Below are 16,687 nucleotides of genomic sequence, written 5' to 3'. Positions count from 1 at the left end.
CTTTTCTAAAGTGTCCGCCTGCTTCTGTTTGTCACCCGCTTGTCTCTTGGTTCCTCATTGGGAGCTGATGAAGCCATATCTAGGAGGAGCTTATATTATTTAATAGTTATCCATTTATTGTATTGTTCTTTTTTGTTTATTGTAAATCTTCCTTTTAATTCTTACTTAAGTTTATCAAATAAGTTGTACTATGCCTCTGTTTTGTAAAGGCAGCCTTTGGGCACCGGGGGATGGGAGACCTGCTCATTATAAATCTGGGAAACAGGTGGTAGTGGGCGGCGCACCCGGTAGGCCTATGTTTTTTTTTACCATCGGGTAAGAACGAAGAAAAATGCTTGTGTGTGTATAATAAATTGCACTAAAACGACTTTTACTCGGAGCTTGATTTGTACCCATGCGTAAGATTTGCTGACGGGTGCCTCAGCGGCACTTTGCTTTGAGTTATTTCTTTCTTATATTTGTATGATTTTTGGCCGCTTTATAGTGGAAAAACCAGCCACATGAATGGATACTATTTTTTGGAAACCCTTTTTCTGTGGATGGCCTGCTGCAAAGAAGGATAAAATGATGTCCATATTGAAACTTCCGTGAGTCGCTTGGAAAGACAAAATAGAGGAAGACAGAAGCCGGCCTCGTTTTGGAAATGTTTGTCCGCGAGGCAGTGCGCGTGGGACTCGTGAGTAAACAAAAAGAATAAATGAATGAGTCATGCTTGTTGTGATTTCATTAATGGATGTATACAGTACGCATATGAGCCAAACGTGTCAAATGTTATGGATGGAATAATTAATAAGGACGTCTGTGCAAGCCAGTTTTACGTTAAGGATTAACGCAGACGCAATCTGATCAAAGGAATGTAATACAATTAAAAGCAACTCTCAAGTAAAAATGACTGAACCTAAAACTGTCATGGCGGCAGAGGATCTTTTAAAATCCCTCACGGCCACACGCAGAGGGGAGCTCTGAGTGTGCACAAGACAACTAAATGAAACTAAAGCCCTACTCACTGACGGTGGAAATGTTGATGATTGTATGGATATGTTTAAAACTGCTATGGATGAATTCAATAAAGTGCATCATTCTCTCCAGAAACTCTTATCTGAAGAGGAAAAGGACATTGATGTAACAGACTGGTATGAACCCAGAATTATGAACTTTAATTACTTTGCAAAGGAAGTTAAAGCATGGAGAAGAGAACGTATTGCACAACTACAAGTTGATCCATTTGACAGTATCTCCAATGCCTCCAAAAAGGACTACAACATCAAGGGCCTCATCTGCTGCTAAGTTAGCATCAGCAGAAAGGACAGCTCTGGAGGCTAAGTCTGCTGCTTTAAAGGACGTGCATGCACTGCGACTGGAGGAAACAATTCTCAAATCAAAAATGGAAAAGGTGGAGATGGAATCGCAGATTGCTGCAGCTATGCCAAAATGAGGGTAGGCTACTTCTCAGCCTAAATGAGGATGATCATCTTGGGGATGCTATGAATGCTTATGAAGAAGGTAAACTGGACAATGAGCAAACGTATTCAGACGTGTCTTGGAATGTATTGAAGTAGCTGCTGTACCTAAAACTCCACTACATAGAACAATTGTGGATTTCCATAAAATATCTTGGCAAGCAAAATGTGCATCAAGCCCACAACTGGAAAATCCTGCAATCGACCCTTTCACTCAGGAAAACCTCAACACACTGGCACAGAGACAAAAGGACATAGCTGATCTCATGATAATGCAACAAAATCTATCCTTGCTACTTAAGAGAGAGGTGCCTGTGTTTAATGGTGACCCACTCTCTTATCAACCTTTCATGCCTGCATTCAGATACCTAATTGAAGAAAAAACTATAGTAGCCTAACTACCAGGACATGCTCTACTTTCTTGAACAGTTTACATCAGGTCAAGCCAGAGATCTGGCCCGTAGCTGTCTTCACATGGATGCACAAAGAGGATATTCAGAGGCCATGCAACTTTTAAAGAGACATTATGAAAATGCTTATCTGGATAAGGCACTCAACTGGACAGCTATCAAGCCAGATGATGGAAAATCTCTTCATGCCTACTCACTACCTCATACTACTACTACTACTACTACTACTCATTACCTAAGAGAATGCCTTAATGCCATGCAGGACTTGGAGTACATGGATGAGCTAGATGTCACATCAACTTTAAGACTAACTGTATCCAAGCTACCATATAAGCTCAGGGAAAGATGGCGCACAACAGCGTATGAATTTCAAAAGAAAAATATCAGAGCTAGATTCAAACTCAAACATCTGGTCGAATTCACCGAAAAGCATTCTGACATATTATTGCACCCAGTGTTTGGAGAAATTAAAGACTCAAATCCCACTAAAAGACACATTTTTACTGTTTTGGTTGCCTTAAGAAGGGTCACATGAGCAAAGACTCTAAATTCAAGCTAAACTGTTTAACATTCCAAAGGAAACATCCAACACTGCTGCATATTGATGATTTAAATTCAAAGCCAGTCACCCTGCAAAACAGTAGAACAGAACCAAAGCGAGCGTCCATCAACAGTGCGAAAGTATCAGCTGATCAGTCAACAGGGGCTGGTGAGGATTGTGCCCTTGCTATTGTTCCGGTGCAAGTTAAAGCAGCAAAAGGAATCAAGTATTCAAACCTACAGTGTAAGCAATTGCTGTTAATTTACAGCCAATTTTCAACACTAATCTACTGTATTCATGTAATAAGGTTTTGTATTGCTAACTACATAGTTAGCAATGCATTGTGGGCTGGCCAATGTGAAGCAGCAGCACAGGGACCCTAAACAGTATTTTTTGGAAATTGGCGGTAATATTGGGGCTGGATAAGAAACGTCATTAGGAGAGCCGCTTTTCCCGAGAAGGACGCATTTCGGAGGACATGTGCGGATCAACAAGAAGTCCTGCATCGATCAGGTTGTGCATCTACAAATTCGACGGTGATTAAAAACCATCTTATTTTCCAGTAGGCTATATTATTAATTCTAGCATTACTTCAAAACATGTTTAAAATCCAACTGATGCTCAGCCAGCCAGCTGTCTAAAGTTAGCTAGGGAGTGTGTGATTTTAAAATGTCACTTATGAGGCCTCTTTCAATAGCTCAAACATGTATATTTCCTTGCATTTCAGATTCATCATGTTTTATCAAATGCTAACCGTTTTGGATCATCTGTGGATTTTCTTAAGGACTGCCAACATTTGAGTTCAGTTTGGAGTGAGATTTTATTTTTTGGTGAACCGAAAAAAGAAACTTTCATGTGCAGTGTTACAAATGTATTGAACATGTACAAACTAGGGTTTCCCATGAATGTACCGGGCACCACAGTGGAACACGCACATACACAGTGTACCCGCGACTCTTACAATGAAGGCTCGATAATCAGCTTACAGCATATAAAATGGCATATAGGTGTAAGCAGAGGTAAAGTGCTATTTTATAAGTGGGGGGGGGGTCCTCACCTCCTCTAGGGGGGTCCGGGGGCATGCTCCCCCCGGGAAGATTTCTTTTTTAAATATTGAAGTTAAATGCATCAATCTGGTGCATTTTGAGAGCAACATTAAGAGATCTAGGGGTACATCTCTCAACACCCATATGAAACAGAACTCTAAACAGATTTTCTTTTTCTTTATGGATATTTTACAAATCACTCACCTTCTAAACTGTATTCTTGTTTTACTGTAATATAGTATTTCATAACTGTTTTTCATTTATTCTCATAAATGGTGACCAAAACGTTTGAGACCCGCTGAGATAACTAGACTAAAGTTAACTATCTAAAACGAGAGTCCCTTACCTCACTGAGCTGTAGTTATCTCTCAGTCTGACAGGACAGAGCTCTCCCTCTCCTTGTTTGAGAAACAGCTTCTAATATCAGTTAGCGCAGCTAGCTAACTAACAACAACAATGCAAATAGTGAGTTTGGTAGAAATATACTGTATAATAAAGTTATTTAAGATGATGCCATATTTATTGAAGATTTACATTATAAATATTCCCCAAAATTATTCAAAAGCATATTCTTCCAAACACCTTGCTGTAGTATGACACAGTCTATTGATGTGTGAGTTTGGTAGTAATAAGCTGTATAATAGTGATTTGAATATTATTGTATTCTCTTTTTTCGGAGTTGCACCTTGCAGACGGTCCCTGAGCACTCGTTTCTTCTCCGGCTGCGGATTGAGACCAATGTAACGTGTCCAGCTCGGAGGACGGTGCTTTTTTTTGGGATCAAAATGTGATTGTAGTTCGTTGTCAACCTTACCACGGTACTTAGGAGACGTCATTTGTGTCTGAATAACGTTTTGTTCATGAGTTATTGATCAGTGAAATCAGAATCTCCCAATATCGTTCCAACTTTACTGAACTAAGCCAGAAGACCGTCTCATTTAGTAGACCGCTCGGTTTGCAGTTCCTTCACTTTATTTTTATATTTATATACATTTATTTTGGACGAAAACTTAGCGTGAGGAAAGGCAAGTGTGGCGTGAGATATGGGTTGATTGCGTGACTCTCACGCTCAATGCGTGAGTGTTGGCAGCCTAGCGGTTGTTGCTAGCTAGCTGATATATTTGCCCCTTGTTGATAGCTGCAAATGCGACGAAAAAACACTAAACAAACTTGACGGTTGGAATGGAGTTGGGATAAGTAGAACGGTGGTTTTGAGAGGAGAGCAAGCTGATGTTAATGTGTGTTAGTGTTTATTGATTTATTTCAATGTTGATTTCATAGCCAACTTGGTTTATTATAAATTTCAGCACGAATATTGATACAGGTGGTACAGAAAAGCAGCCAGTAATTAATTATACTGGGCTTCTTGTTGACATATTTTAGCCTAATCCACATGAATGCATAATATTTCATTATGCATTTGCTTAGTGTCTTTGTCTGTTCTCTACCGGTGTCTGCCACCGCAGCTGACGTTGAGACAACACTCACTCTACCTGCAAGTCCTCGTCTGATACTGCTTGGTATGCATTTCATTGATAGACATATTATATATCAGATTGTTCTTTGAGTTTACAGATTTTTAGGAAGGTGATATGCATTCTGATGTTGCTATTACTTTAAGTTTCAGGTGGAACCGGGCAAGTATCTACTGGACAATGGATGATCACCCTTGAGGGCAGTGTCATATCTGAGGTCATCACACCAACCTTTTTGACGGGACTTGTTGCTGTCTTTGCGATCTACTATATATTCAACCTGCAGTATCAGGAAGAGTAAGACTCCTTTCATTTCTAATCATTATCTTTTTTATTTACAATTTTTAAAATCTTTGAAACCTGAATAACCACAAATCATTACTTTGCTCACTTAAAGGGATAGTTTGGATTTTTTTCCACTATAAGATGCTGGTATTAGTTACTTACCGCTATTGGCACAGACATTAACTCAGGCAGGCAGTCAGAAATGTCCCTGCCGGCTGGTCAATTGTTAGGCAAAAATGCAGAACATGGGGTCAGGTAAACAAAAAAATGTCAAGCCTCAACAAAAAAAAACATGAACCATTCACACGAGAATACAACATAGTAATTCTGCTGCTTGAACTCTCTATATGTTGAAATTATTTTCTTTGTTAATTATGTGTATTACTATTCAGTGGAGCCGATTCCCATATCAAGCCGCCAATAATCTTGAATAGAGGCGTAATATGTGAACTGGCTCCAGTGCGTAGTAATACACTGGCAATTTTCAACGTATGAAATAGTTCCAAGATATAGAAGGGTCTGATAGGAAAAATCAAGCAGCGGAATTACACTAAATACCTCATGTCAGTACCGGTTAGTAACTCATATCACATTATGGAATAAAAACCAAACTACCCCTTTAAGAAAACAAAGTGTTCCTAATAGTTTTCCATTCAGTCTCTGATCTTAAAACATTTCTGATTTCTGGCGCTTCATTGGTATCAACCCAGAGAGAGGAACAAAGGCCATCCGGGGCAGGGTTGTCGCCAAGAAGACTGCTGTGATCGTCCAGAAGCAGTCTGCCACAGTCAACACACACGTCTCCACACTACTGAAGAACCTCCTTGACTTTGAATGGGACTTCATATACTGTAGGTCAGTGAGCTCTCTCTCGTCTCTCACTCCATGTGTTGTTTTGACAGACTGACGTTGCCACATTATGCCACTAGACACTTTGGTATTACCAGCTTTATAAGCATTGTTATTGTACATTCCCGATTCTAGAGTTATTTTTGATTAATTATTTAGTTTGTTGCTGTTTTACAGTGGCAACACTGGTAAGGAGAGGAACAAGGACCAGCAAGGGGTTGGTCATCCTTACCTGAACCAGAAGATTCCTCTTTGTATCAGAACGGTCCACACCCACCCAGAATCTTCTTGAAGTTAAGCATGCACCTACCTCATATTACTGTCCATGAACTTAGATTATAATAAAGATTATTGTGTTACCTGATATCTGCCTGCTCCTCGTGTGTGTGGGTTGATTGGGGGATTAAAGAACTGGGTGCCAGCAAGTGGGCCATTACATAGAGGGCTCACTCGTGACATATATTTTCAAATTGGTCTTAATGCACATTTTTAAAATGTTCTTAATAGTACCGTTTGTTTTCTAAATGTTGCTTATAATGCATTTGTTCAAAAATGTTCTTACTGATGTTTTTTCTTTTTACAGTAGTGGTATTTATGTTTACACTGCCAATTTAAATAAAAGTGTTTGCATTAAATCCTTTCCAAATTGTTTATTACTTATTTTGCATAATTTTCATAACAATGCATATTTTAAGCAGATGTATGTAGCAGAAACAATAGATATTTAATGTTAATTTAATTAATAATGACTTTTTAGATATTCTAAACAGCTAAATTGAGTTGTTGTATTATCAATCAATCTACTGGCAACCCCTAACCAGAATGTTACTGTGAATTATTACATTTTTTACATTAATAAACTGAAATTGTTCAACAGTATGAATACTGTATAATTTCAGTATATTGCTGGCGTCTCTGCCTCCAGTATTTTACTGTTAATTGAAAAAATACAGCAGTATACTGTTTTATTTTTACAGTAAGAGGCTGTAAAGTCATTTCACAGTATGAGTACTGTAGTATTACAGTAAAGTACAGGCGTCTGTGCTGCCAGCACTTTACTGTTATTTGACTGGAAAATTTGTTACAGTGTACGCCTTTCTTGACCCTGGGAGCACGGCCACATTCTGTACTGAAAACCTAATGAACCAACTGAATACTAAAGGACGAAAGACTGAACTTATACTCCGCACAATGGGACAAAAAGGGAATGCAAAAAGCTATGAAATCACAGGACTGGAAATGGGAAACCTAGATGGAGGACAATTTATCAACTTGTCTGAAGTGTACACACAAACTAAGATTCCTGTCTCGAAGGAAAACCTTCTCACACAATCCGATCTTGAAAAATTGCCTCATCTTAGTCAGATCCAAATCAAGGAAATTGATGCAGACATTGAAATACTGACAGGGATGAATGTTCCCAAAGCCTTGGAACCCTGGGATATAATCCACAGTCAGGGTAATGGACCATATGCAGTGAAGACAATGTTTGGATGGGTGGTCAATGGGCCCCTCAAATCTCACACTGCTATGGATACTTCTGAAACAATGTCAGCAACCGTCAATAGAATTTCACTGGATAATCTGAGGGACCAGCTAGTCTCACAGTACAACCAGGATTTCCCTGAAAAGGAATATGAGGAAAAAAGAGAGATGTCATGTGAGGACAGGAAATTCATGGACCTGGCTGAAAGTTCAATCATCAAAAACGGACATTACCACTTACCTTTACCCTTCCGTGATAAGGACTTGGCCCTGCCTAACAATTACAACATGGCACTACATCGCAAAACCAACCTTGCTGGGAAATTTAAGAGGGATTCAGTTTACGCTGAAGAATATAAAGCCTTCATGGCAAAGGTACTGGAAAAGGGCTATGCCGAAGAAGTTTCACAAGATCAACTTCAAAGATCAGACGGCAGGCTCTGGTACATACCGCATCATGGGGTTTACCATAAAAGAAAGAAGAAACTCTGGGTTGTATTTGACTGTTCATCTTCATTTAAAGGAAAGTCCCTTAATGCTGAACTCCTCCAAGGTCCGGACTTGACTAATCCCCTTCTAGGCGTCTTGCTTCGTTTCCGTCAGGAAAAAATTGCAATCATGGCTGACCATGTACTATCGGGTACAAGTACAGGAAGACCACCGTGACTATCTCAGGTTTTTGTGGTGGCCTCAAGGAGACAACAGCAAACCACTAGAGGTCTATCGGATGAATGTGCATCTCTTTGGTGCAGTATCATCCCCAAGCATAGCCAGCTTTGCCTTGCAACAAGTGTCAAGAGACAATACCAGTAAATACAGCATGGAAGTTCTGGAAACCATTCAGCGCAGCTTTTATGTGGATGATCAAATCTGTGGCTTCTACAACTCAAGCTATCGAACTTACCAAGGATCTAATGAAGGCATGTGCCGAAGGAGGATTTACTCTTACCAAATGGGTGAGTAACAGCCAAGACGTGCTTAGAACCATCCCTGAAGTGCACAGAGCTAAGCCAGTTGAGCAACTAGATCTGGACAAAGAAAAAACACCTCTAGAAATAGTTCTAGGCATCCAGTGGAATATCGTGAGATACTTTTACCTTCACTGCTGCCATCAAACATAGTTCCTACAAGAAGAACAGTTATTTCTATTGTCGGTTCTATTTACGACCCCCTCGGTTTCCCTTCACCATTCATCCTCAAGGCCAAGCAAATCCTTATAGGACTCTGCATTTGTAAGTGTGGATGGGAAATTGTCAAATAAAGTCAACATTTCACTGAGCGGTGTGGGGTTTGTTCAACTTTTAAAAGATGTTTGAATGGTGATATACAGAGTGATAGATGTTAAGGACTAACGTTTATAATAAATACATTTGTATTTTAAGATATTTTCATACAATCATACGTATTGGGATCATTTGTATTGATGTGGACCGGAGGAAGAGGGTGACGAGCATAACTTTCACTTTCCTTTTTTATTTCAATTACAACTTTGGTTATGAAGAATATGTTTCTCTGTTGTGCATAAAGCAACAGCATCAGAGCACGGTGCAGAGTCTCTAGATGAGTCCGTCGTTCTTATTAAACATCCATGTTGTAGTCCGTTGTATAGAAAACTGTAGTTTCCATAGTTTCCCCACAGCAGCAGACGCACACAATGACGTCCGCTGGCGCATCATAAACACGTCGGATAGTGAAAGTTCATTTGGATTCTCTAAAGTACCGCAGTCTCTTCTCCTACGTCCTTTTGAATTCTCCTATCCACTATCCCTTAACCCCGTGACGTTTCACTCAGAGGTCAAGGAATAGGAGACAGGGTTAGAACTTAGGAGCTGATTTTTAAACTATCCGACCGCAACCTGGAGCTCGCAGCTGCTACACTTGCTGTAAAAGTTGACAGGATGTTACAGAAGGAACTAAACATCAAACTACAGAAATCAACCTTCTGGACAGATGGTACATCAGTACTAAAATACATCCACAACCAAACAAAAATATTCCATACCTATGTTGCTAATAGGATAGCAGTGATTCACAACTTGTCCCAAGAAAGCCAATGGAGGCATGTAAGTTCCAAGGACAATCAAGCAGACTTTGCATCACATGGATTGAATATTGAACCATTCTTGGAGTCCACAAGATGGTTGAATGGCCCTGACTTCCTTTCAAAGGAGGAAGGCAGGTGGCCCGAAGTGCCAGAGGATCTTGGCCATATCCTCCTTAATGATCAAGAGATTAAAAAGGACATCTCTGTTAACAGCTTGAAAATAAATAACTGTGCAACCACCAACCTCATTGAACACTACTCCTCTTGGAAAAAACCACAGAGCAGTTGGTTGGTTGTTGAAACTCAAACGACTGCTTCAATCTAAAAGAGCTAAAGCACCAGTGACCCGCTCCAAAACTGCAGAAAGACAACAAGGACTATCTGTGAAGGATTTGGAGGAAGCAGAGAAATCCATCATTCACTATGAACACGAGCGCTACTTTGAATCTGAGCTGATGCTGCTAAGGAAAGGAAAAGCTGTTAAAGCTGACAGCCCCTTACTCAAAGTTGATCCGATTCTGGATGAAGGTATCCTACGGATTGGAGGACGCATAAGTAAATCTGCTATGCCAGTAAATTTGAGAAACCCGATAATCCTTCCAAAAAACTCCCACATATCCAAACTGATTCTACGCGATATTCATCAGCAGGTCGGACACTCTGGGAGGAACCATGCTCTCCAGACTAGGCCAGAAATGCTGGTTACCCTCTGCCAACTCTTCTGCAAGGAAAATAATAAAGGCTTGAGTTTTTTGTAGACGCATGCAGGCTAGAGTTGGAGAACAAAAAATGGCTGACCTACCTGAAGATCGTGTGGCTCCAGACCTTCCACCTTTCTCTCATGTGGGAATTGACTTTCTCCCAAACTGTGGAATGGCCTCCCATTGACCATTAGACAAGCCCCTTCACTGTCCATTTTTAAAACTCGCCTAAAAACCCATTTTTATTCCTTGGCTTTTAAGCCAGCATGAGACTCTGTTTCTGTTTGTTTTTATATGCTTCATTGGTTTTGTTGTTTTTATATTGTTATTTATTGTTGTTTTGTTTTTGTTTTTTATGGCGTGTACAGCACTTTGTTTCAGCTCCGGCTGTTTTGAAAAGGGCTTAATAAATAAAGTTGAGTTGAGTTGACTATTTCGGACACATCGTGGTTAAAAGAGGTCAAGGCCATGTGAAGCGGTGGGGGGGGGTAATATTTACCTGCCTTGTGAGTCGAGCTATTCATCTGGAGGTGGCGAGTACCTTAGATACTAACTCCTGCATCAACGCCATAAGGCGGTTTTCATGTCGAAGAGGACCAATTCTAAAAATCAGAACAGATCGTGGGACCAACTTTGTAGGCGCTCAGAAAGAACTGGAGACTGCTCTAAACCAGCTTGATCAGAAAAGGATCAAGGATTCCCTGCTCTCTGAACAAGTCAGGTGGCTGTTCAATCCCCCATCAGGAGCACACTTTGGAGGAGTGTGGGAAAGAGTGATCAGGCTGGTGAAAAAAGTACTCTTTTCAGTTCTTAAACATCAGATCATGGATGATGAAATGCTACAAACAACCTTTTGTGAAGTTAAATCTATTCTCAATGACAGACCAATCACAACTGTGTTAGCTAATCCTAATGATTTAGAACCCCTCATACCACACCACTCTTACCACCTGGACTCTTCTGCAAAGACCTCTACACCAAAAAGAGATGGAGAAAGTTCAATACATTGCAGACCTCTTCTGGCAGAGGTGGGCTAAAGAATATCTCCCACTCATGCAGCAAAGGCAAAAGTGGGTCAACACTAGAATGAATCTTCAACCCAACGATATTGTGGTCATCGTCGATGAAACAGCACCAAGGAACTCATGGCCCCTCGGCCATGTGGTTAAAACCCTGCCTGGACCCAAAGGTCTGGTCAGAAGTGTGTTGGTTCAGACCAAGACTAACATCCTGCAAAGGCCCATTAGTAAGCTCTGTCTACTCCTGGAAGCCAACTGAGCCAAGAGCTAGCCAATGCCCTACCCCTTATCCCCTGCACACACGCACACTATCTTTCTTACATCTTTCCATACACAAACCTCTCTATTTCAAACTACACTGATACCCTTTTCCCTATTGTCTCCTGCCTCACGGACAGTGAGTGGTGATACCACAAGACACTGATGCAGCATGAACTTTGGGGGGGGGGGGGGGGATCTAATTTAAATGACTTGTTGAATGTATATATGCATATTAGTAGATTTAGTATGATAAACAGAAATGGGATTTCATATTTTGCGTAGTTTAACATATTTAAAGGTGTTACCTGGCTCCATAGAATGTTTTCTTATTTATTTGCTTTTGCATCACAATTAGGGGCCGGAATGATTAAGCCATATCTAGGAGCTTATATTATTTAATAGTTATCCATTTATTTTATTGATCTTTTTTGTTTATAGTAAATCTTCCTTTTAATTCTTAAGTTTATCAAATAAGTTGTACTATGCCTCTGTTTTGTAAAGGCAGCCTTTGGGCACCGGGGGATGGGAGACCTGCTCATTATAAATCTGGGAAACAGGTGGTAGTGGGCGGCGCACCCGGTAGGCCTATGATTTTTTACCATCAGGCAAGAACAAAGAAAAAAGCTTGTATATGTGTATAAATAAATTGCACTAAAACGACTTTTGCTCAGACCTTGATTTTTACCCATGTGTAAGAGTCGCTGACGGGTGCCTCAGCGGCACTTTGAGTTATATTTCTTTCTTATATTTTTATGATTTTGGCCTCTTTAGGAGCTGATATGGCCATACTTCATGTCTCTCTGCTGCACTCTCGTTGTTATACAGGCGTTCATGAGTTCCAGCACAAAACAGTACAGCAACGACATAACCTTTAGCTATCAATTATCACAAAATAAACGGTGAAAACATATACTTACACTAAGTCATGCATATGTGAATAATAGCCTACTCTTTATTTTTTTATTATCCCAATAATGTTATGAGCGCACATGCATGAGCTGCATGGTGGCAGTTGTTGCAGGGCTCAGTGGGTCAAAGCTAGAGGCTGGCTGTGAAGACCCCGTGATCTGATATTTATAGTGGGACATGTATAAATAGCTGCAACATGTGTGTGTGTGCTGAGGAGCCTGCTGGCAATACTGTTTTGAAAGCCAACGAAGGCGCACAGCCATCTGACTGAAGGTAAACACCAGATAATAAATAAATAATGCAAATGGTGAAAAATGAGGGTGATGAGTGTGCTGTGTAGGCAACATGTTTAAATGTGGCTATCAATCTTCCATGTTATGTTGTTGAATGTGTCAGGTAACTTGATAGCATTTGGGATTTCGTAAAAATATGTTTTGTTGTTGAAGTATTTCTTGTTAAATTGCCTTTTATAATTTAAGATTAATATTAAGTACATGCTCACTGCAATCATTCATGCAGTTTGAATATCCATTCATGTAATTCAATCACCATGAGAGGTGTATTCTGTAAATTATCTGATCTCACATGGCCTGTTAAGTTAGTGCTGCTATGCAAAAATCTAGGACAAAAAAGGACTGTGCATGGAGTCATTATAATCCAAATCTTTGTTTTGGTATCTGTCAGCCCATTTTTAAATCTACTTCAACGACGGGAATGAGTATGTCAGCAACTCCTGTGATTAACTGCACTGAGCTTTTGTGAACTTTTCCCTGTCAGTATTCAGGGCTGCAGGTGGTGTTCGAGTTTTCGGGTGCCATATTTAAAAGTATTGTCTCCCTTATGGCTGTCTCCCCAGCGCAGTTCCTTGTGCGTTGACCCTTTCTAGACCTACAGATGAACAAAGAGACAGAAGATGACTTTTATCAATCGGAGGACGACTTGGATGAGGATGAGGCGACGCAATGTATAATTGAACAAAGCCTGATTGAATATAGAAAACTCAAAGGATTGAATCCAAGGTTGATCTCCGACCACCTAAATAACACTATTTCTCTATACAGTATCTCTTCATCATTTACATTTCTCTCAACAGCGATCTGAAACCCAGTAAAGACCCTGATGAGATTTTCAAAGCAATCAAGCAGGGTGAGCTGATGTAATTCTTAAACCTGTCCAAACTCATTTTCATTAGATTTTGCCATAGTTCTGAGAAAATGTACTCGTGTTTAGGTGATGAAGATGCCCTTAACAGACTGGCATTGCAACCAGAGGCTCTGTCAAGAGTTGACGAACGAGGATGGATCCCGCTGCATGAGGCTTCGGCACAAGAGAATAAAAAGATACTAGAGATTATCTTCTCAGGTAGTGATGTTACTAAAAGTAATACTCTTTTGGATTTTTTATTCAGGCAAGTTTATTAGTTGTTTTATATTCCAGCATCACCTCCAGGTGCAGCACAGTGTCGTACTCTGAAGGGTGAGACACCACTGTTTCTGGCTGTGGTTCATGGAGTCAGAGACAACGCTACATTCCTGTTGCAGAACGCCAGTAGCCCAGATCTCCAGAATGATGAGCAAGACTCTCCATTAGTGGCAGGTATCTGACATCTGAATGCAAAGTTTATCTCATTTTGCACCCACCCAAAGATATTAGCCCATTTGTATATCTACCTTCTTTGCCTCTTAGCAATTCTGAATGACCAGTACGACTTGGCCACACTGTTGCTTCGCTACAGAGCCAACGTGGACCAAACAGGACCTCTAAACAGGACCGCTCTGCACGAGTCAGCCTTTTTAGGTCTGGAGAACTTTGTCCATTTGCTCCTTGAATCATGTGCCGACCCAAATGCCCGTGACATCAAAAAGAAAACTCCTCTGGCTCTGGCTGCGCAAAATGGACATCTGAATGTGGTGGAAGCCCTGTTACAAAAAGGTATAGTTAAAATGATTTAACTTCCACTTTGGGCTTAATATTTCACCTGATAAGCTCAGAGTAAAGCGCTTTTGTTTTCGTAAACTAGAGGGGAGTAACTCACACCAGAGTGATTTTGGTGAGACAATCCTGGCCAAAGTTACTACATTACATTACTGTGCGTTTGACCCTCTTAGATTAATGACATATATTTTCCAGGTCTGAAAAATGGCTGTTAAATGTAAATTCTAACAGCATCTCTATCTATTTTGTAGGAGCCAATGTGTGTTGCGAATCAGAGTCAGGCCCTGTCTTGTTTGATGCAGCGGCATCAGGAAACCCTGACATTATCTCCTTGCTGCTGGACCATGGAGCAGATCCCAACCAACCTCTTTCCAGTGGCCATCTGCCAATTCATCGTGTGGCCTACCATGGACACATACTGTGAGGAATATCTTACATCTAACTTTCCTACTTTCAAAATAGAGGTTGAACCCCTGTCATGTTCTGACATTAGGATTATTCCCCAACAGGGCACTGGAGCGCCTCATCCCAGTCACTAAACTGGAGGCTGTAAAGGAAGGCGGGATGAGTCCTCTCCATTCTGCAGCCGCTGGGGGACATGCTCAATGTGTGGAAATACTGCTCAAAGCTGACTACGATCCTAACTTCATGCTTCACACAAGTGTGCGCTGTAATTATGATGATGAGCGCAGGTCTGCCCTCTATTTTGCAGTGTCCAACAATGATCTTCAGTGCACCCGCCTGCTGTTGGAGGCTGGGGCAATGGTGAACCAGGATCCTATCAATTGTTTGCAGCTGGCTCTCAGACAGGGCCACTATGAAATGATCAACCAATTGCTGAAGTTCGGGGCGAATGTAAATTACTACTCTCGTGTCAACACCACTCACTTCCCCTCAGCTCTGCAGTACGCCTTGAAAGACGAGGTCATGCTGAGGATGATTCTGAACCATGGATATGATGTCAAGCGTTGCTTTGACTGTCCGTATGGGGACACTTCCCATGACTATGCTCCTTGGACGACCTCAATCATCAAAGACCTGGTGGTGAGGTGAAGCTAGTCTGTGAGAGAAAATGCTGTTAACATTTGAAGAACAAGGAGAAACTGGCAGGGGAATCAGTGGAGTAGGTCAAGGTTTTGTTTTGACTGCCACGTGTGTCTTTGTGTTTGTCCTTCCAGTTCTGTGAGGTGATAACAGTGTCCTGGCTTAAGCACTTATCTGCTCAGGTGGTGCGCATCATGCTGGACTACACCGACCACGTCTCCTTCTGCACCCAACTCAAGGACACTTTGAAGGAGCAGAAACAGTGGATGGAGATCTGTCATATTCAAAGTGAGAACTGAAGGATATTAATTACATTTTTTTGCATTCATTGATTTAACTGACTTGATTTACACTCAGGTAATACACGAAGCCTGAAGCATCTGTGTCGGTTGCGGATAAGGGAGCATCTCAGTCACCTGCGCTTGAGATCCCCAGTTTTCATCAACTATCTTCCTCTTCCTCCCAGGCTGAAAGACTACATACGCTACAAAGAGTTTGATGTATACAGCAGAGGCAGCATGGTGAACCCATAGTGAAAACACATTAGCTGCCACAGATACAACTGGAATAAAGGGACAAAGACAATCAGTGTTCATTATTTAAGTTTTTCATGTTCTTTAATGATTGAAATAATATTTGTACAAACCTGTAAGTGTTTTTGGCATTCTTTCTTTTTACATTACATGTTACTTGTTAGACGCTTTTATCCAAAGCGACTTACATACTCAATGCTGTGGGCAATCCCCACAGGAGCAATTTGGGGTGAAGTGTCTTGCCCAGGGACACAACGACATGCTGACTGCAGTGGGACTCAAACTTGCTATCCTCTATCGCTAGCCTTTATTACCACTCACCTGGTTAAATGGGTCCTAAAGAAACAATTTGAGAATATATGTATCTTTGTTTCACAATCAGTCTTATAACAATAAGATCACCATTTTATAATATGAGAACAAAAAAATCGAAAAGTGAGATGGCTTTAAAGCATTAAACCTGTATGCATAAAAAAAGTGTTAACAATGTAATATAAACATGTTTTTGATTCTTGAGTCTGTCTCTGGCTCTTTGTCATTATCTGGTGGTATAATAAGGTATTACAAAAGTTGGATTTGTTCTGTATAGGTTTCATTTATATTATAAATGAAATGAACAAATCCCACAAACGATACCAATATATAAAATGTATATATTGGGTATCGTTTAAAGCTAGTGTATTTGTCATC

General features: G+C 40.6%; 1 protein-coding gene and 2 long non-coding RNA genes across 8 annotated transcripts; all 3 read left to right on the top strand.

Annotated features, from left to right (window-relative positions):
• Positions 1–283: 283 nt before the first annotated feature.
• LOC307034675 lies at positions 284–5,231 on the top strand. Of its 2 annotated transcripts, none has more exons than XR_013806965.1 (3): positions 284–2,579; positions 4,886–4,977; positions 5,079–5,231. It is a non-coding gene; the product is annotated as an uncharacterized lncRNA (long non-coding RNA). The 2 variants fall into 2 exon arrangements; XR_013806966.1 differs by having other exon boundaries at positions 284–2,947.
• A 4-nt stretch (positions 5,232–5,235) lies between these two features.
• On the top strand, positions 5,236–6,706 carry LOC307034674. Its single transcript, XR_013806964.1, has 2 exons — positions 5,236–6,072; positions 6,244–6,706. It is a non-coding gene; the product is annotated as an uncharacterized lncRNA (long non-coding RNA).
• A 6,084-nt stretch (positions 6,707–12,790) lies between these two features.
• Positions 12,791–16,513, top strand: asb14b (ankyrin repeat and SOCS box containing 14b). Of its 5 annotated transcripts, XM_079673506.1 has the most exons (10): positions 12,792–13,504; positions 13,579–13,631; positions 13,716–13,847; positions 13,923–14,081; positions 14,172–14,417; positions 14,672–14,840; positions 14,930–15,027; positions 15,133–15,464; positions 15,599–15,752; positions 15,822–16,513. In XM_079673506.1, exons 1-10 carry the CDS (start codon positions 13,380–13,382, stop codon positions 15,995–15,997), a joined length of 1,644 nt encoding a protein of 547 aa, XP_079529632.1. In that variant the 5' UTR covers positions 12,792–13,379; the 3' UTR covers positions 15,998–16,513. The 5 variants fall into 5 exon arrangements, with proteins under 5 accessions (XP_079529635.1, XP_079529632.1, XP_079529634.1 ...); XM_079673508.1 differs by having other exon boundaries at positions 14,930–15,464; positions 15,931–16,513; XM_079673507.1 differs by having other exon boundaries at positions 14,930–15,464; positions 15,835–15,973.
• The last annotated feature ends 174 nt before the right edge of the window (positions 16,514–16,687 follow it).

The sequence above is a fragment of the Notothenia rossii genome (genome assembly GCF_949606895.1).
Source record: "Notothenia rossii genome assembly, chromosome: 4".
NCBI classification, from domain to species: Eukaryota; Metazoa; Chordata; class Actinopteri; order Perciformes; family Nototheniidae; genus Notothenia; species Notothenia rossii.
Note: the sequence above shows the minus strand (reverse complement) of the source record. Positions and strands in the feature narration are given on the sequence as shown.